General features: G+C 40.7%; 1 protein-coding gene across 5 annotated transcripts in view; it reads right to left on the minus strand.

Moving 5' to 3' along the window:
- Ids (iduronate 2-sulfatase) overlaps positions 1-20672 on the minus strand; it is a 138687-nt gene that overhangs the window by 105928 nt on the left and 12087 nt on the right. For 2 of the 5 annotated variants that reach the window (XR_007830196.1, XM_051142044.1), the window contains exons 8-10: positions 20133-20306; positions 16668-16850; positions 5036-5086 (exon numbers count right to left, since the gene is read on the minus strand). Coding sequence is in view for 4 of the 5 variants with exons in the window: in XM_051142044.1 (XP_050998001.1) it covers positions 5036-5086; positions 16668-16850; positions 20133-20306 (408 nt within the window). In the remaining variant the exon portion in view is untranslated. Of the gene's footprint in view, positions 1-5035; positions 5087-16114; positions 16851-20132; positions 20307-20672 lie in introns of those variants that run through there. The other 3 variants (XM_051142045.1, XM_051142043.1, XM_051142046.1) reach the window with 3 other exon arrangements.

Genomic DNA, 20672 nt, shown 5'->3' on the forward strand with positions numbered 1-20672 from the left:
TGTCAGAGATGCTTTCTCTTGCAGTAGATGGGAACTACCACAGAGACCCATACCTGGACAACATACAGAGTGAGAGACTTTGGAACAGTCATTCTTAAATGGGACATCCTCACAAAGTCCTCCCCTCAGGGCTCAGGAATCTATGAGGAAAAGGAGGCAGAGAGAATATAAAAGCCAGAAGGGAAACAGTACTTTCCGGCCACACCAGGCGTGACACACCAATGAACTCAGGAATGTGGCAGCATGCCCAGGGGCTGCACACACCCAAGTCTGATAGGATCCCAGTGCTGAGTGGTTAGTGGACATAGGCTCCCGCCTTTAACCGAGAGGCTATTTGCAATTGATACCTGCTTGCAAAAGGAAAAACTAGTTTCCTCCAGCGGCATTTCGTTGGATATATTAACCACACTTAATAGTAGGCATGCCGAGAAGTAGCTGGCCAATACAAAACAAGCTCAGTGATATTTTTGTAGACTTTTTATCTTTTATTGTTTTGTTTGGGCATTTTTGCCTCACTGGTCTTTTGCCTGTATATTATGGTTTCAGATTTTGTGTTTTTGTGGTGTGTGCATGAATGTGTGTGTGTGTGTGTGTGTGTGTGTGTGTGTGTGTGTGTGTGTGTGTGTGTTGTGGTTTTTCTTTAATTCTAATGTTTTTGGTTTTGTTTGTTTGTTTGCCTGTTTGCTCTCTAAAGAGAGAAAGGGCATGGAGTTGGGTGGGTGGGAAGGTGAGAAAGATCTGGGAGGAGTCAGAGAAGGGGAAAGCATAATCAGAATGTATTTATGAAAAAGGTTTTGATAAAATATGTATGAGAAAGTCTGCAGCATGAGAAAGCAAGGGAGGAGTAAGGAAAGGGAATTTTCTTTGCCCTTGTAAATTTTCCCAAACTTTCTATGATAGCTGAGTAATATTTTCTCATAAATAAGGAATGTATTATTGTTTATTTAAAGGAAATAACCTGCTATAACTTATCTTTTATGAGAAAGGAAACCTGATGGGAGAGGGTACCTGTAAAATAGAAAGAAATTCAACTGACTACCAATAGAGGAAAAACTTTAAATTTGTATTTGTATTTGAACTCTTTTGCCTTCTTTAAAGATATTTTCAAAGCATTATGAGAAGTTCCCCTCACTTTCTATAGTTAAACATATTATTTTAATAATTGCCCAATCAAAATTCTAAAAGACAGAAGTCTTAGGAGTTAATTCTTGGTGCAATAACAGCCTGGAATAGGGTTACTTGATGCAAAACTGTACTTTAGTGGGCCAGATAGTCTTATGTTGTCTGGATCTGATTAATGCATTCCTCCTATAATCCCTGACCTTTTTTCATTAGGTACCAGCCATGACAAAAATATATCCAGTTATGGAAAAATGTCCCCTGACAATACCACTTGTTCTTCTATTTGTGAATACTATCTTAAAAATTTAACCTGGAGCAACTGCAGAAACAAGAGAGGTAAAGGGGCAGGGCATAGGGAAGGGGCTCAAGAAGGGAATTACAAAATACTGGTGCTATGATGGGGAGATGGGGGAGGGGAGTGGAAGACTTTTCTGACAAGGGAGGAATGGCAGCTTAGAGGAAGAGGAAAGAAAAGAGGATATCTGAAAAAGCCATAGGGAAGCCATATCATCTTTTGTTTACTTGCTATGTTATATATACTACATATGTGCATAAATTTATCACATATATTTTAAATAAAGTTACATCACTTAGGATGACAATGCTCCCCTTTCAAAGCTATACACTATCTAACAAATTCCAGTGTGAGGCACTGGAAAACTCCTTTTGAATTGCTGAGCAGAGGAGTTCAAACAATTCCCAAAAAAATACCATTAATTAAATGTAAGACATTATATTGTTGAAGACACCACATACTTCAGACAGAACTTGGAAGAATTGAGCTGTAACTGAGCTAGAAACCTAAAAGAGACAACGCAAGCTTCCAATGGCGAAAAGCAATCAGCACTCCTACAAATTTATGTAACCTAGGAATCACATTAACCAGAATGGCAAGAGGTTCTGAAAGGTGCAATAGTGGCATATATATCCTAAAGGTAACCAATAGTCAGCTAGTAGGATTTGCAGCCCACTCAATAGGTGAAATTAGTGGCTAATGAGTTTTCAACAGGAGGGAATTCATGGCTAATGTGGGAAGTCCAGTCTACTCTCTGTGGCTGGTGAGGCAAGGACCCTAGAGAAAACCCTGCTATTGTCACTTTCCTAAACCAGTATAATAACTACCAGTGTTCTAAAACGTATCCTTATACCCAGCAATAAGTGTAGCTCTCACTCCTCATTAAATAAGCTTCTTTCTTGCAACATATGGAGACCATTACAGAAGCCATTAAATGGTCATAGTGCAGAAAACAACTGATTGTGGGTTGCCAACACTAGTGCTACATACATAACACAACCCACACACTTAAGGTTCAGGGAACATCGCAAAAGAGGAGGAAAGAGTGTAAGAGCTATGATGCCAGGACATCTGCTATGAGTTAGTGTCTTCTATATATGACAGGGAAGCTGAACCCATGAAATCTCAACAGTATGATTGCGTAAACAAGACACGAAATTGGAAATACCATTGGCCTGCCAGCATGGATGAAAGATCATAAGGCTTAATTTTTTAATGAAGAGCTACAGGCCATTAATGACTGCTGAGAAAGAATCAGTCTGCTCCTGAGAAGTGATCCAACCCTAAAGATATAAGCAACACTAAAGGAAACCCACAAGTTATAGTGTGTGTGTGTGTGTGTGTGTGTGTGTGTGTGTGTAACAATAAGAATAAAGAATAATAAGCCATTAACTTAAGGAGTATGTTGGGGTTTAAGGAAGGAGAGGAAGTGGAAAAATTATGCAAATATAGTACACATATATGAAATTCTCAAAAGGAAATTAAATATATTTTTAAAAGAAAGAGAAATGTCCCAATGTTGGAATATGGTCTGAGTGCTTGTGAAGAAGTCAAGATAATGAGACCTCAATTTCTTAACCACAGAACTGTTCTTGGATTTTGCTTTTGTGCCTCTCCCAAGTATAGCAATAGAGGTGAGTTTACTTCAGATTATTCAGTGTAACTGGATACTGTTATTTGTTTATACCCCTCTATAGAAAAGCATGTTTTTTGCCATATGTGGCTTGCTCACCATGTGTCGTTGGCTCTTGTGAATGGACACTTTAATCATGAGACTCTTTTTAACCCTCAGAGTATAATTGTCTGATTAGCTGTTGCATGAGACTTTAGTCTACTATATTCATCAGCTCCATTCTCCCATGTCTCGCTGCCTCTAGAGTGGTGATACCCTAAGAAACACAGGCCTAGGAAATGTTTTCATGCCTCAGGAGACAAGAGTATACCACACCTAGGAAGAGTCTCTTCCAAAGTTGAACCGTAATGTTTTTCCCTTTAACTAGTTGCAATTTCATAGCTAGATTTCCAAGAGAAGTCTACTAAATGAGCCTGTTTCCTCTGTGTAATGTAACTGCAAAGCAAACTGAGAAGCATGCCATTGTCCCAGAGGTATTCAAATGCAATCACTACCAATCCTCAAGAAGTGCATTCTTGTAGGTTTTTAGGACCTTCTGGATCCTTCTATTTCCCCATCTCCTATATTTCTGTTACCTAGAGTCCCAGCAGGATGTCCTCACATCTGTCCCAGTTTCCTGGTAAGTGAAGGCTTTCATGGGACATGCCCCTTGGGCTAGTATGCAGATATAAGTGAGTATATACCATTTGATTCTTTCTGCTTCTGGGTTAACTCACTCATTATGATCATTTCTAGCTCAATCCATTCATCCACAAATTTCGGGAATTCCTTGTTTTTAATAGCTGAGTAGTATTCCATAGTGTATATGTACCACAGTTTCTTTATCCACTCTTCTACTGAGGGACACTTAGGCTGTTTCCAGGTTCTGGCTATTATGAATAAGGCTGCTATGAACATGGTTGAGCATATGTCCTTGCTGTGTGGTGGAGCATCTTCTGGGTATATTCCAAGGAGTGGAATAGCTGGGTCTTGAGGAAGCCCTATTCCCAGTTTCCTGAGATAGCACCAGATAGATTTCCAAAGTGGCTGTACTAGTTTGCATTCCCAGCAGCAATGAAGGAGTGTTCCTCTCTCTCCACATCCTCGCCAGCATGTGGTGTCACTTGAATTTTTGATCTTAGCCATTCTGATGGGTGGAAGATGGAATCTTACAGTCGTTTTGATTTGCATTTCTCTGATGACTAAAGACGCTGAGCATTTCTTTAAGTGTTTCCCAGCCATTCATATTCCTCTGTTGAGAATTCTCTTTTTAGTTCTGAGCCCCATTTCTCAATTGGGTTATTTGGTTTGCTGGTGTTTAATTTCTTGAGTTCTCCAGGGGGGTCTGCTCAAACTATTACACTAACCAAGGACAATACAAGTAGTGAACATTGAACCCCTACTCTGATCTAGCCAATGGACAGGACATTCTCCACAGTTATGTAGAGAGTGGGGACTGACTCTGACATGAACTCCCCATATTTGACCATCTCCCCTTGGTGGGGAGGGCTGGTGGCACTCAAAGAAAGAATAAGCAGGCTACCAAGATGAGACTTGATAGCCTGTTACCATAAAGTGGGTGAGGAGGTCCCCCTTGGTCATAGACCTAGGGGAGGGGAATAGGGTGAAAGTGGGAGGGAGGGAGGAACGGGAGGATACAAGTGATGGTATAACAATTGAGTTGTAATCTGAATAAATTAATTAAAAATTTAAAATCCTTGTATGAGGGGAGAAAGAAGATCAAAGGAAGAAGAAAAGGAAGACAAGAGGTAATTGAGGGAGACAACTATCATGTTTTCTGTCATATACGAAATCTATAAAACACACACACACACACACACACACACATAAGAAGGGGGAGGGTGGAAGGGAGGGGGGGAGAGAGAGAGAGAGAGAGAGAGAGAGAGAGAGAGAGAGAGAGAGAGAGAGAGAGAATTTGTTTCTCTGCTGATGTGATGAACACTGATCAAAAACAACTTGTGGAGGACAGAATGTATGTAACTTACAGCTCACAGTCCACCAGCAGCGGAAGCCAGGGCAAGAACTCAAGGCAGGTACTAAAACAGAAACCATAGAGAAGCAGAGCTTACTGGCCTGTTCTCCATGGCTTTCTCAGCTATCTTCCTATAAAATATAGGCCCACATGCTGCCCACACTTCCCTCCATCCATTAGCCATCAAGAAAATGCCAGCACAGATATGGTCACTGGCCAATCTGATGGAGACAATGCCTCAAATGAGAGTCATTCTTCCAAAGTATGTCTTGTTTTGTATCAAGTTCACAAAAATTGTGGCAGTGGGTATTTGGCTGGAGGAAGGAGACCAACAAAGGGGCAAAAGACAAAAGAAGACAATAGGGGAACAAATGAGCAAAACACAAATACATATAGATATAAAATATCAAATAAAACACACATTTATACCCCCCAAAAATTAAGTGACAAAAGCAGTCTTAGCCTCGCACAGTGAGAGGACAATCATGGACAGTGGTATGAAGATCTGGCCGATGGTGCCATTCATTTTAAGGAAGCCCTGAGAAGCCCTGAGACAGCAAGAGCTGAACACATAATAACGATGGCAAATTTATCTTGATTTATTCATATGAAATCTCAGGCTGCTCTTAACAAAATACGAGAGCATGCTTTTCAATAGTGTGAAAAGGATGAATTCATAAAATGTGTTAAGTAAATAATGAGCTTTGAATAAAAATAACCTGCAAAATGTTTCTTCCAAAACATACCACAAAGAGTAGTAAATTAGGGTAAGAGTTTTATATATGCCAGCATAGCCTTCTCCAAAACCTCTTACCCACACAAATCACAGGCTCTGGATTTTTGAAAATGAAAACTCAAAGTGAGTAATCCCAGACTTGTCTTAACTCTTGTTTCCTTAGCATGTGATGATATTCCACTTAGGCCTTCTTAGCAGCGAGACTCCTGAGTGGGCCCTACCACACAGTCCAGTACCTGATTGCTGAGGTTAGCCTCAATGATCCCCTATCTGGAGCCAAGCTTAAGTATCTTCATTTCCTCTAACTGGGACTTTTCTCCTACCAGAGAATAAGAACCTGTACCTAGAGTCCAAAATATAAAATCAGCATCTTTGTCAGGCATGGTAATCACAGCACTCAGGATGCTGAGCCATGAAGATTATCATGAATGTGAGGCCAGCCTGAGCTACATAGTAAAACTTATCTCACGAAAAGCAAGATCATCTTTTTCTTATATTATGAATAAGAGTGGTCTCAGGCAAGATTTGAAGTTATATCTGGAAACTCAGAACCCCTAAGAAAACTCTTTAGAGTGGACTCCTTGCCACATCATACTGATACGCACTTTACCAAAAACTCAAGTAATACATGGCATCTGCTACATCTAGTGCATGACAGAACAAGGAAGGTATTTGGAGCTTTCAGTGGCATGTGGAAAGGCAAGACCCAAGAGCAGTGAGAGCTCTGACCCATAGTACTCACACAGGTGACCTAAAGGTACCAACTGATGCTATCGCTCTGTTTCCATACACATATGGAGCAGAGAAAAACTTCCCGGGAAAATCAAGGGGTTCTCACAGACTGCTGAGTGAGCTATGTTGATAGGAGTTTCTACTACAATAGGCAAAAAGAGGCAAAGGACAGACGACCAAGGGTAATCTTAGTTACACTCTGATCCCAGAACTCAGGAGACGCTCCTCCCAAGAACTGGAGCCCAAATGATGGACTTTGGGGAAAGGACCCAAACTCCTCAAACTATTCCACAAAATAGAAACAGAAGGAACATTACCAAACTCATTCTATGAGGCCAGTCACCCTGAAAGCTAAACCACACAAAGACACAACAAAAAAATAAGAATTTCAGACCAATTTCCCTTATGAACATTGATGTGAAAATACTCAGTAAGATACTCATAAGCGGAATCCAAGAATACATAAAAAACATCATCCCAGGGATGCAAGGGTGGTTCAATATATGAAAATCTATCAATGTAATCCATCATATAAACAAACTGAAAGAAAAAGATCACATGATCATCTCATTAGATGCCAAAAAAAAAAAAAAAAAGCCTTTGACAAAATCCAACACCCCTCCATGTTAAAAGTTTTGGAGAGATCAGGGATACAAGGCACATACCTAAACACAATAAAGGGCAATATATAACAATCTAATAGCTAACACCAAATTAAATGGAAAGAAACTTAAAGCAATGCCACCAAAATCAGAGACCAGACAAGGCTGTCCACTCTCTCCGTATCTATTCAATATATTCCTTAAAATTCTAGCTAGAGCAATAAGACAACTAAGGGACACCAAGGGGTACAAAAGGAAGAAGTCAAAGTATCCCTATTAGCATATGAGATGATAGTGTACATAAGTGACCCTCAAAATTCCACCAGAGAACTCCTACAGCTGATAAACTCCTTCAGCAAATGGCTGGATACAAAATTAACTCAAAATAAATCAGTAGCCCTACTGTATACCAAAGGCAAACTGGTTGAGAAATTAGGGAAATAACACCCTTCACAATAGCCACAAATAATATAAAATATCTTGGTGTAATTCTAACCAAGCAACCTATATGACAAGAACTGCAAGTTTCTAAAGAAGATATCAGAAGACAGAAAGATTCCCCATGCTCATGGATCAGTAAGATTAACAGAATAAAAATGGCCATCTTACCAAAAGCAATGCAATTACCATCAAAATTCTCACACAATTCTCTACAGTCCTTGAAACAACAATTCTAAACTTCATATGGTAAAAACAAACCAAACAAATTAACAAAAACCCTGAATAGCTAAAACAATCCTGTACAATAAAAGAAATTCTGGAAGTATCACCGTCCCTGATTTCAAGCTGTACTATAGAGCAATAGTAATTAAAAACTGCATGGTACTGGCATAAAAACAGGCAGGTTGATCAATAGAATCGAATTTAAGACCCAGAAATAAACCCACACACTTATGACACTTGATTTTTGACAAAGGAGCCAAAACCATACAATGCGAAAAAAAATATCCTCTTCAACAAATGGTGCTGGCCTAACTGGAGGTCTATGTGTAAAATAATACAAATAGATTCATATTTCTCACCCTGCACAAAGCTGAAGTTCAAATGGATTAAAGACCTCAATATAAACCCAGGCACACTAAATCCTTTAGAAGAAAATGTAGGGAAGAGCCTTGAACACATTGGCACAGGAGTCAACTTCCTGAACAGAACTCCAACAGCTCAAGCACTAAGATCAACAATTAATACATGGAACGTCAGAAAACTGAAAAGCAAAAGACACTGTCAATATGACAAAACAGCAGCCAACAGAATGGGAAGAGATATTCACCAACCTTGCATCCCACAGACGGATATAAAGAACTCAAAAAATTAGACACCAAGAAAACAAATAGCCAAATGTAAAAATAGGGTACAGAGACAAAGAATTCTCAACAGAGGAATCTCAGATGGCAGAGGAACACTTAAAGAAATGCACAAAGTCCTTAGTCATCAAGGAAAGGCAAATCAAAACAACCCTGAGATTCCATCCTACACGTGTCAGGACGGCTAAGATCAAAAATTCAAGCACATGCTGGAGAGAATATAGAGCAAAGGGAACACTCCTCCATTGCTCCATTGCACTCATCCAAGTGCAAACTTGCACAACCACTTTGGAAATCAATGGAGGTTTCTCAGAAAATTGGGAATAGTTCTACCTCAAGACCCAGCTATACTACTCCTCTGCATATAACCAAAAGAAGCTCCACCATACGACACGGACACACGCTCAACTATGTTTATAGCAGCTTAATTCATAATAGCCAGAAACTGGAAAAGACCTAGCTGTCCCTCAACTGAAGAATGGATAAAGAAAATACGGTACATTTACACATTGAATAGTACTCAGCTATTAAAAACAAGGACATCTTGAAATTTGCATGGAAGTGGATGTAACTTTCCTGAAACTTTAGGAAAAAAATCATGCTGAATGAGGTAACCCAAATTCAAAAAGACACACATAATAGGTATTATAAGTGGACAATAAATATATAGTACAGGAGAACCATGCTAGAATGCACAGACCCAAAGAAGCTAAGTTATAAGGAGGACCCAAGGAAGGATGCTTGAATCTCACTCTGAAAGGGAAATAAAATAGGCATTGGAGATGGATGGAAGGAGGGATTTGGGTAAGATAGAGGATGGAGAGGGGAGCAGGAGTGGGGATTAGGAGTAGGGAGAGCTAGTTAGAGAGGGCCCGGTGAGAGAATGGAAATCAGAGGTAGGGAAAATCTCTGGGACTTATCCAGAAACCTGTGATAGGGGAGGCCCCAGGGGGACTTATGGGGGTAACCCTAGATGATCCTCCTAGAAACAGAGGATATGAACCCAAAGCGGCCACCTTCTGTAGTCAGGCAGAACTTCCTGTGCAAGGATAAGGACACCAACTCATCCACAAAACCTTTGACCCGAATTTGTCCTGCCTACAAGATGTGCAGGGACACAAAGATTGAGAGAATGACCAACTGAAGACTGTCCCAACTTGAGATCTACCCCATGGGAGAGAACCAATCTCTGGCACTATTAATGACACTCTGCTATGCTATGCATATAGATAGGAGCCTAGCATAACTCCTCTGAGAGGCTTCACCCAGCAGCTGATGGAAACAGATGCAAAGACCCACAGGCAAACATTGGACAGAGCTCAGGGAGTCCTATGGAAGAGTTGGGGGAATGATTGAGAAAGCCAGAAGGGCCAAGGACTCCACAAGAAGACCTACAGACTCAACTAAGCTGGGCCCATGGGAGGGGGGGTCACAGAGACTGAACCACCAACCAAACAGCATGCATGGACTGGTTCTAGGCCCCCTGCACATATATAGCAGATGCCCAGCTTGGTTTTCATGTAGGTCCCCAACAACTGGAGTAGGGGCCCCCTCTGACTCTGAGGCCTCTCTTTGTATCCCATCCACTTAACTGGGCTGCCTTGTCTGGCCTCATTGGGAGACGATATACCTAGTCCTGCAGTGACTTAATGTGCGAAGGTGGGTTGGTACCCATGGGGAACCTCCCTCTTCTCTGAGGAAAACGAAAGGGGAGAATGGGAGAGGGATGTTTGGAGAGGAGGACTGGGGGACTGCAATCAGGATGTAAAGTGAATAAATAAATGTTAAAAATCAGAGCTAAAAAAAAAAGACAAGAGACTATGTGGTAGACTCTGGCTATGAGAAGATAAAATGTCCTTATCTACACATATGTATGTGGACACAAAACGGAGTAGAAATATATAAAGATGTCAAAATTAGCTATATTCTGAAGGGTTGGTATGGCTTTTGGTGTTGCCACATTGATAAACTACAGAATCACCTGGGAGATGGAGTTGTGGGCATGCTTGTGAGGGGTTATCTTCATTACATTAACTGACATGGAGAAGATCCATCTTAACTGTGAGCAGAACCATTCTTTCAGGATCCTGGACTACACACAGCAAGCAGAGCACTAGCACACATGTATTCACTGCTCTCCTCTGACTGCCAGTGGAATGTGACCAGGGCTCCATGATCTTTGTCTTAGTTGGGGATTCATTGCTCTGAAGGAAGAACATGACTGAGGCAATTATTATGAAAGAAAACATGTAAGTGCAACTTGCTTACAGTTCAGAGATTTAGTCCATCATCATCATGGCGGGCATGGCAGCACACAGGTAGACATGGCACTGGGGAGGTAGTTGAAAGTTCTACCTTGGGTTGGCAGGTAGCAAGAAGAGTGACACTGGGTCTGGCTTGAGAATCTGAAACCTCAAAGCCCCGTCCCCAGTGACATATTTCTTCCAACAAGGCCATACCTATTCCAACACAGCAATGCCTCCACTATGAGCCTACAGAGGCCATTTTCATTCAAACCACCACACACCACTCACTGATCTCCATAGCCAGGTAGCCATATCATAATGCAGAAATACATTCAGTCTAACTTCAAAAGTCCCCATAGTCTCTAATAGTCTCAACAATGTTAAGTCTCCATAGGCTATTAGTCTCAACATTGCTTAGATGTCTAAAGTCCAAAGTCTCTTCTGATATTCACTGCAATCTCTTTACTGTAACTCCCATAAAATCATAACCAAAAAGCAGATAACATACTTCCAACGTACAATGACACAGGATAGACATTATCATTCCAAAAGGGAGGAAAGGGAGCATGGTGAGGAAATACTGTACCACAGCAAGACCAAAACCAGCTAGGCAAATTCCAAACTCTGCATCTCCATGTCAAATGTCAAAACGCTCTTCAGACCTCCAAATCCTTTCAGCTCTGTTGACTGCAACACGCTTCTCTCTCCTGGACTGGCTCCACACCCTGTTAGCAGCTTTCCTTGGCAGGTATCGCATCGCTCTGGCATCCCCAGCATTTTGGGGTATCCAACACAATCCAGACTTCACCTTCACAGCTTCACACAATGGCCTCTCTAGGCCTCCATGCAGGGACACCCCTGATACACAGCCGGCCTCAGCAGCTTTCCATAACCCCTTTCTTGTATCCTTGCCTCGAAAGCCAGAACCATGTGGCAGAAGCTGCCAAATTCTGCTGCTTGCTGGGGATGGAACATGGCCCCCTTGTTCAATTACATCTTTACCAGCTTTGGTTTTGATAGTTTCCTTCATGCCTAAGCTTGGCAGTCCTGAAACTCAATCTGTAGACCAGGCTGACCTCAAACTCAAAGGCCTGCCTGCCTTTGCCTCTGGAGTGCCTGGCCCTAAACTTCTATTTAATTCCTTTTCACAAGTTGGAAGATTAGCTGGGTAAGATCTTGTCACCACTCCCTTTATCCCATTTAATATCAGGCTTTGCTTTAATTTATTTATCTTCATAAACATAGGACTTCACTTCATTCCATTTCCTGATGCCCCCTTTCTCCTCAAATTGTGCACTTTGTATTTTCCTTGCTCAGCTTGCTCCTTTTAGTTATAGATCTGCATTAGAATGGACACTAATAACTACACAGCAGAGTCAATACTAGGCTGTTTTGAGATTCCCTCAGCCAACACAAGTAATCCAAAGCTTTTCAATTTAGTCTCAGGCAGATTTTTTTTTCACAAAGGCAAAAGAAGCCACATTTAGTCAAAATATCACAAGAATTTTTAGGCTACATACAAATATTCTTCTCCGAAACCTCTTGAGCCAGGCACCCACAGTTCAAATCACCCTCAGTACCACTGTGTTCCATGTTCCTACTAGTATGGCCCAGTAAAGCATTCTGCTGGGTTTTTTTTTTTAATCAAAAGTCCCAAAGCTGACATTACTCCAAATAAAAGCATAGGACAGCCACAACAATACCCCACTCCCTGGTAACAACTTCTGTCTCAGTAAGAGTTTTATTGCTGCCGGGCGGTGGTGGTGCACGCCTTTAATCTCAGCACTCAGGAGGCAGAGGCAGGTGGATTGCTGTGAGTTCGAGGCCAGCCTGGTCTACATAAGCGAGTCCAGGACAGTCAAGGCTACATAGAGAAACCCTGTCTCGAAAAAAAAAAAACAAAGAGTTTTATTGCTCTGAATAGACACTGTGACCATGGCAACTCCTATAAAGGAAAGCATTTGATTGTGACTGGCTTACATAGTCCATTATTGTCACAGTGGGAAACAGAACATACAGGCAGACATGGTGCTAGAGGTAGCTAAAAATTCTACAGCCGGATTGACAGGAAGCAGGAAGAGAGGGTGACACTGGGCCTGGATTGAGCACTCAAAACCTCAAAGCCCACCCCCAATAACACACTTCCTCCAACAAGGCCACACCTCCCTATAGTGCCACTTCCTGTGTCTATGAGGACCATTTTCACTCAAACCCTGTTACCTCTGCTTGCACCTCATGATGGACTGGGAACTAAAATAAGCATTCCTCCCTTTCATTGTTTTGTCTGTGTATGTTGTCACAACTGAAAAAAACAACTCAGGGAGCTAAAGAGATGGCTCATCAGTTAAGAGCAATAACTGCTCTTCTGGAGGAGCTGGGCTCAATTCCCAGAACACACATCACAACTAATGACAGTGTGTAACTGCAGTTCCAGGGGATCCAACTCTGTTCTGGCTTTTGAGGGCATCATGCACATACATGGTATACAGATATATACACAGGCAAAACACTCATACACATAAAATAAAAATAATTTCAAAAAAGTAAGAAAGTGAGTTTCTTTCTAGCTTTGTCTTTTTTTTTTTTTTCACTTTTTTTAAAAAACATTTCATACAATTAGGTGGAAAGACAATTAACACCAAGGCCCCAAAAAAATTTTTTTTCAAAGGAAACCACGTATTTATTCACTTCCCAAATGCAGTTGCTCTATGCTTAGTACAAATATACAGGGAAAACTATCACATCAGATAAGAGCAATTTATTTTATTACATTAAAAGGTAAGACCCATACCATGACCACACAAAGTCACACAACTGCAAACTGCAAATGCAAATACCCAACTATTATACAGAGAGAATAATGGTTCATGTCAGTAATAATCAAAGAATCCGAAGTCAAAGCAGGATATAACCTTCACCAATTACTGTAGGACTACAGGCTTTCCTTCTTGGTATTGTGGTTTTTATTTATAGGCTTATTTTGTTCTCTAACTTTAATATGCTATAGTAGCAAGAGTGAAGAGAAAACAGAGCTGGCTTTGATGATTTGGCACTGCGAGACTATCCTAAGGGAATATTTTGAAATACATAAAAACATTGTATTCACAAGATTGATCACGGCATTATTTATAATACTGAAAATTTGGAAATAAACTAAATTTCTAACAATTGAAGAAGATTGAGAAAATTACAATAAAACTATGCTATAATATATATTATCAGCAATATAACATATCTGCAAAATTCACGAGTAATCATATATAACATTTAGGGGGGAAAAGTAAGAGCCGAAATTGTATTATAAAGAACATAGAGGATCAAGAAATGTAAAACATTCATACCCCCAAAAGGACAAGCTATTAAGTGACAATCTCAGTATAAAGCACTCAGATATTTTCTTGCCTTTTTATTGCATTTCACTTTCCAAGGTTTCAAATTCATAATGAGAAGAAATGCCTTTCTAAAAGTGGAGTAAGTAGCAGACCGTTTCCCCCAATAACACAGTCTAGAGCATCCTGACAGCCTCAGCCTCTGAGCAGGGGGCAGGGGGGCAGGGGGGCTAGGCTATGGATAATGGACATGAGGGGTTGGAGCTCAGAAGAGAGGGCACAGGTTAAGAGGGCCAGGGAGGCAGGGGTTGGCCAGGGAGAGTCAGCCAAGGGAAAGGGTATGTGGAGCCAGGGAAGACTCTGACTGCTCAGCGAGGTCTTTGTAGACCCTTAGTAGGCACTGACGGTGTTCTCAAAGGGCAGGGGCCAAGAGGGACTTTAGGAAGACACATGGATTCCTTAAGGATCAGGGGAGGCAAGAGGAGGGGAGGTAAACTACTTCGGAAAGAGAGGGAGAAGGACAGAAGCAATGGCGATGAGTGGAAGGAAGAGGCTGATGGCCACAGCAAACTCTCTATGCCTAAACCAAAGATAGTTTGTTCATTGTGGGCAAATACAGGACAGACGAAGCCTGCCATCAGGGCCAGCACACAGCTCAAATCCAGGGCGGCTCTGGCAGGCTGCTATGATGGAAAGGTTCTAAGTTTGTGTACTAAGTACTTGAATTATGATATACCAGAAATCTTTATGTTATTTCATGTCAGTTAATTTATATTTAGATAGCCACATACGCCTTCTGGCTACCACCGGGTTTATGACTTCTTTGGAAACAGAATTCAGAAGAGTTTAACACTAAAACGCTTTAAGAGGTAATTTTTTTAAAAAGCGTATATACTGTGGTCAAACAGGTACAATAAATGGATTTAAAATAAAAAACTATGTCAAAATATGTCCCTATAACTGTGAAGTACATGAAGCTAAGCAAAAAAAAAAATTAATGCTGTGAAAGATTTCTAAACTAACATGCAAACTGAAACTGAGTTAATATAATTAGAGCAATAAAGATAAAGAATAACAAAAGACTGAAGCAAGCCATCTACCAAAGACAGTTTACAGACGAGAGACAAATTTGGGATCAGGAGTGATGCATGGGACTATCAATCCCAAGCTAGCAATACAAATTGCTGTTGCCAATACAGTCACTTAATTGCTCAGGAAACCATTGTTCTATCAGCTACCCCTCTACTATAGGCCAATTAGTACAAAATGATCTGTCTTTGACATTTTACAGACTTAAAATTAATATCATGGCTTTTTGGTTATAATTTAATACATGACAGTAATTTAATCTAATTAGCTATTTGACATATTTTGTTTTACAAACATTTACCTTGAGACATTGAGGCATTTTTAAGAAAATTACTGAAATTACTCATTTTAATACAAAACCAAGTACATGGTATATTTATTTAGAAAGCTGCTGACCACTGATAATTGAGCAGTTTTCATAACATTATAGACATGACTTTTCCTTGATGACAGTAATGAAATAACCTTATTTTATTACATGCCTTTCTAGTTATTTTCATAGGAAATACAGACCTCCATTCTGAAAATCACTCATACTCCATTAATGAAAAATTTCCACAAGCCTCAAGAAAATTTACACTTCATAAATCCATGTTTTCTTTACCAAAAAAGTAGCAGGAGAATATCTCCTGCCTCCAAGATAAATGGATGTCTGCAACTCTCCACATACAAATATGAATATGATTTTGAATGATTCAAATCATGGCAGTAGTTCCATTTTAAATGCTTTTCACTGTGAATAACAGAGTTCAAGAGTATTTACTAAGAAATTATTATTTGGGCCAGAGACTGTTGAAATAATTAGCTGAATTTCTTACCTTTACTATACTTGACTAAGTACTATTTATTATTTAGTGAAGAAATACCACATCAGTCATCCCATGTATATTTTACCTTTGATTTTTGAAATCTGTAGTCTTAGAAATAAAAATTAAACATGGACCACATAGTAGTTGATTCTAGAATTATCACTTAATTTCACATTTGAGAAAGAAAGTACTCCCATGCTAACATGTCTTGACTACACTAGGCTACCTAAAATATATATGGTTACTTTTTGAAATGCACTAAATTCAACATGTAAATTATTTCTTGTGTACAGTATTATATTTGGCTAGCCCAATTCCAATAAGGACTATAATCAAAGGTTCATCTGCCACCTAGTCCTCGGCCGGATTGCTGATACATGTTTAGATTGTTTCCCAGTAAGATTATGTCTAATACAATGGTAGTGAAAGATAACCACCTCTAACACCTCCTTTCACCAGACAGAAGCAGGGAAGGGGACACATATGTGCCCTCTGAGGCTGGTAGAACTCAAGGTTTCAACGAGTGGGGAAGAGCTCCATGTTGGGAGTCATTATATACATTGTGATCCTGCAGTGGGTCAGAATCCACAAAATATAGTTCCCCTGCATGGATGTCAGAAAAGTTAGCCTGAAATTCTCCAGGATTGAAGCCAACCCACACAGTATACCTATAGTCTATGGTGCGTATGGAGTAGCCCATGATCTTTATATCTTTTAAACTTGGCTTGTCAGAATTCCACTGAGGGGAATCTGCAGGCCTAGGGTACTGGCTATAGGCAATCGACTCCCGGGGATTACCAAGGAAGTATGGGTCCTCTTCCAAGCCGTGGAGCTGCAAATGCCTCTGGAGATTCTGGCCTTCTCTGCACAGCTCAACATGAAAAGAAGGGATGGGGCAGCGAGGAGGAACTTGCAGTCCTGCAAGTCCAGTAAGCGTGGGGAAGAGAGATACAAGTTCCACGAGATCCGTGACGTGCCTGCCTGAAACAGGAAGCAGCAAGGTTGGATCTAGTACACTGCAGCAGCCAGTCAAAGCAGAAGCTTCTCTGAGCACTGCCTGGTCCCCATTTCATCTTCATATATTTTCATTTTCATCCATTTTTAGCAAAAGCTTAGAATACTATTTCAGGACTTCATTCTTTAATTACATCCATCCGATGGAATAGCAGGAGGGAAAATTAAGGTGCTGCCAGCTGGTTAGAAGTACCTTTAAACTCCTTCAATTTTGGAGCCAAACGATTGAGTCAGACAACTTTAATCAATTAAAGCTATGTAAAATCTGTTGAAGATTACTCATTTCTAAATATTTGCATTTTATCTATATTTTCCTTTTCATATGGTAAAATACACAAAACATGAAATTCAGAACCTTACCTACTTTTTAATAGCATACATGTATTCACCCGTGTCAGCATCACCATCACTTCGACAATTCCTTTTACAGCTCTGTCCCCACTACCTCAGCACTCCACCCTTCACTAAAACCAAATTGGTTTCCATTTTTTTCTACCACCATCAGGTAGTAACATTGATTCTACTTTCTAATACTATGTATGAATTTGACTACTAAAGATAACTCTTATGAGTGCTCTAAGATGGCATTTGATCCTTTGTGTGTGGCTTATTTCAGTTAACATAATACCCTCAAGGCTCATCCACTCTAGAGCATACACTAGAACTTCCTTCTTTTTTAAGGATAAATAATATTCTACTGTATGTATACAGTACACTGTGTCTATCTACTCTATGTACATACCATATTGTATATCTCTCCATGGATTGACAACAATAAACAACCGCTGAAGAAGGGGACCCTGGCCAGCACAGCTGTTCACAGGCCATCTCTTAGAACTGTCGAGCTCCCTGCAACGTGTGTACAGGACTCTAGGGACACAGCTTTTATGAGTCATCGCCCATGCTGATGCGGTGCTTCTGAGTCATCAGTGCTCCTGTGAATAGCCTCACTCCTACACCTGTTAGGAGCTCTAAGAAAATTCATTGATTTACCAAGTTGGACTTTGGTGTAATTATGACTTTGGTCTGTCATGGGTTCCTTTTCTTGGGGTGAGTAGATGTATGTGCAGCTCCCTAGGAAAAGTCTCTCACATAGAAAACACCACTATGAAAGTAGAAGGTAATATGACCACATGTGTGCATCATAGAAAAAAAAAGTGTTTGCCGTCAACCTAGTCTAGAAGAACTAAGACTGGGGGACACTGCACAGAAAGACTAGTCTGGATACTGGCCGAGAAGAATTCCAAGACATGAGGAGGCAATGGGCATACATAAGACCTTGGTGGCCATTACGAAGGCATCTACTCAGTGGGAGCACAGGAGGCTTCTGAGTAGGAGTGTAATTTGGAGGTTTTGGTTTTGGTTTTGGCTTTCATCTTTTCAGTGTTAGGGATATAAGTCAGGGCTTCAGTATATCCCAGACATGGACTCTACCACTGAGCTTTATCCCTACCTCTGCTTTAAGTTTAAAAATGGTTATTTGCAATACTATGAGAAGGAAACACTCTAGAGAACCAAGGGTGAAGCAAAGGGACTTCTAAAAGCTGCTCCAGCAGAAGGCTGGTGGCAGTGGACTTGATGAGAATGGGCAGAGACAGATTCTGAATGGAGAAGAGCATGCTTGCTGGTGGACTGCATAGCACATATAGAATAAAGAAAAGACAGGGTAAAAAGGCTCTGACCCTCAGTACGGGGAACTGAGCCCAGGCATTGAATTTGCATACTATGCAAACACTCTACCTAGGAATCGAAACTGCATGATAGGCAAAGGCGCTACAATTGCGTTAGATCCTGGGCATGAGTGTTGCGTTCATGAGATGAGTTCTCGGTAAATTGCAGAGGCTGGCCTCACTGTGGAGCTCAACTTGGGAGTAGCCATCATTCTGGCTGCTTGAGGTTTTGGTTTGCGGCCATTACTAAGGAGAAGAGTGCCAAAGGCAAGGGTGAAGGTGAAGCAGTGTAAGTTCAGCTCTAGAGAAGTGGGACAACCTGTCGGAAATACAAATTGATGTTCAGGGAAAAGATAAAAACTAGAGCATACACTTGGATAAAAGTGGATGACACTACAATATAGGGATCTCTAATTCTCTTCCAACAAGTCTCAAAAAGGACTCTTACCTACCAGATTTATCTCAGCAATAAATAACTAAAATCATGTCTTGAAACTGCTTAACTTTTCTCTTGTTGTTTGGAAAGAAACAGAGCATGCAACATACAAAATTAAATGTGCAAAAAGAAAACTGAGTGATATAAGCAAACTCAAAAATCCAGGAAGGCCAGAATGATTTTCTAAAACCAAGATCAATTTACCCAGCAATGAATATAAAGTGCAAGACTTAAGTGTAAAAGATGGAGTCAGGGTCAAGCTGGTTTAGCACAGCTCACAGAAAAGCACTCTGAAAGAGGAATGTCAGGGCTGGAGAGCTGACTCAGAGGTTAAGAACACTGTCTACTCTTCCAGAGGTCCTGAGTTCAATTGCCAGCAACCACTTGGTGGTTCATGACCATCTATAATGTGATCTGATGCCCTCTTCTGGCCTGGAAGTGCACATGCAGGCAGAACACTGTATACATCATAATAAATAAATAATCTTTTTTTAAAAAAAGGAATGTCATTGGAAGTATACAATTGGTGTCTGAAAGGACACTAGTCAGATAAATTCAGGGAACAACTCTGAGAACCTACACTGGCCACACAAGCAGGAATAACACCTGTGTTTTAAAGCTCTGAATGAGGAACAAATAGAAGTCAAAGTGAATGCCTTTCACTGCTGGGGAGCGGAGAGCACCTTAACCTGGCATCTTTCAGTAGCTCAATGAGCTCCAAAGTGAAAAACACCTCCCCAAAATGGAAAAGTCCCCCTAAAAAGGGGGGCATGTGAAACATTCCACTCATCTGTTGGGGAGACTTTGTTCCTGCAGTCTAGAGCCATGTCCTCTAAGGTATGACATGCTGTTGTCCTCTCCAATCAGGCTCCCTCACAACCTTGGGAATGTCACATGCTCCGTTGGCCCTCAAGACTTCCTAAGAGCCCTCATGTACAATGGCCATTCTCATCAGCTCTGGTTCTGCCATATATTCCCAACCTAGAGTATGGGAGATGCTAAGAAATATATGCATATGAAACAGTACTGAGAATGAATTTCAACACACAACAAAGAGTGGTAGCTTGTTGTCTGAGGAGGCAATTCACATAAAAACCAAAGGGACTCTCATTGCTAGGCATGATCACTTCTATGCATTTATACCTGGCTCCATCAATTGCAAGGTGGGATCAAAAGGGTCCCGGTAAGGGAAGAGCTTCTCGCCTGCTCCAGGAAGTGGGGCTGTCCTTCCAGGAACATAGAACATCAGGGGTACACGGGTAGTGACATCAAAGTTGCTGTATTTGGCCCACTCTCCATGTTCACCTAAGGCCCATCCTGGGCCACCGCAAGCACACAACAAAAGAAAATGAATAATTATATTATGCTTTGTCTACTTTAGGCACCACTTCATTTCTCAGTGCAAAGACCAGAGGACACCAGGCTCATAACTTAAGGAAATCCCTCTAGAATTATAAAAGGTGATTATAAAAGCACATAAATGCTGCTTTATTCAAAGGCAGACATCTGTCCACAAAAAAAAAAAAAAAAACCTTCAGCAGAAACAACTTTAAATTCCCAAACCATAGTATCTTCTTTTTAACAGTAATGAGAAATTCACACACACATTGAATTTTATGTTTCAAGAGGCTCCAAATAAACATGCCTCTGCTACCAAGACAGGAATCTGTCCAGACTTTAGTG

This window comes from Acomys russatus, chromosome X (assembly GCF_903995435.1).
Source record: "Acomys russatus chromosome X, mAcoRus1.1, whole genome shotgun sequence".
In the NCBI taxonomy this organism is placed as follows: domain Eukaryota; kingdom Metazoa; phylum Chordata; class Mammalia; order Rodentia; family Muridae; genus Acomys; species Acomys russatus.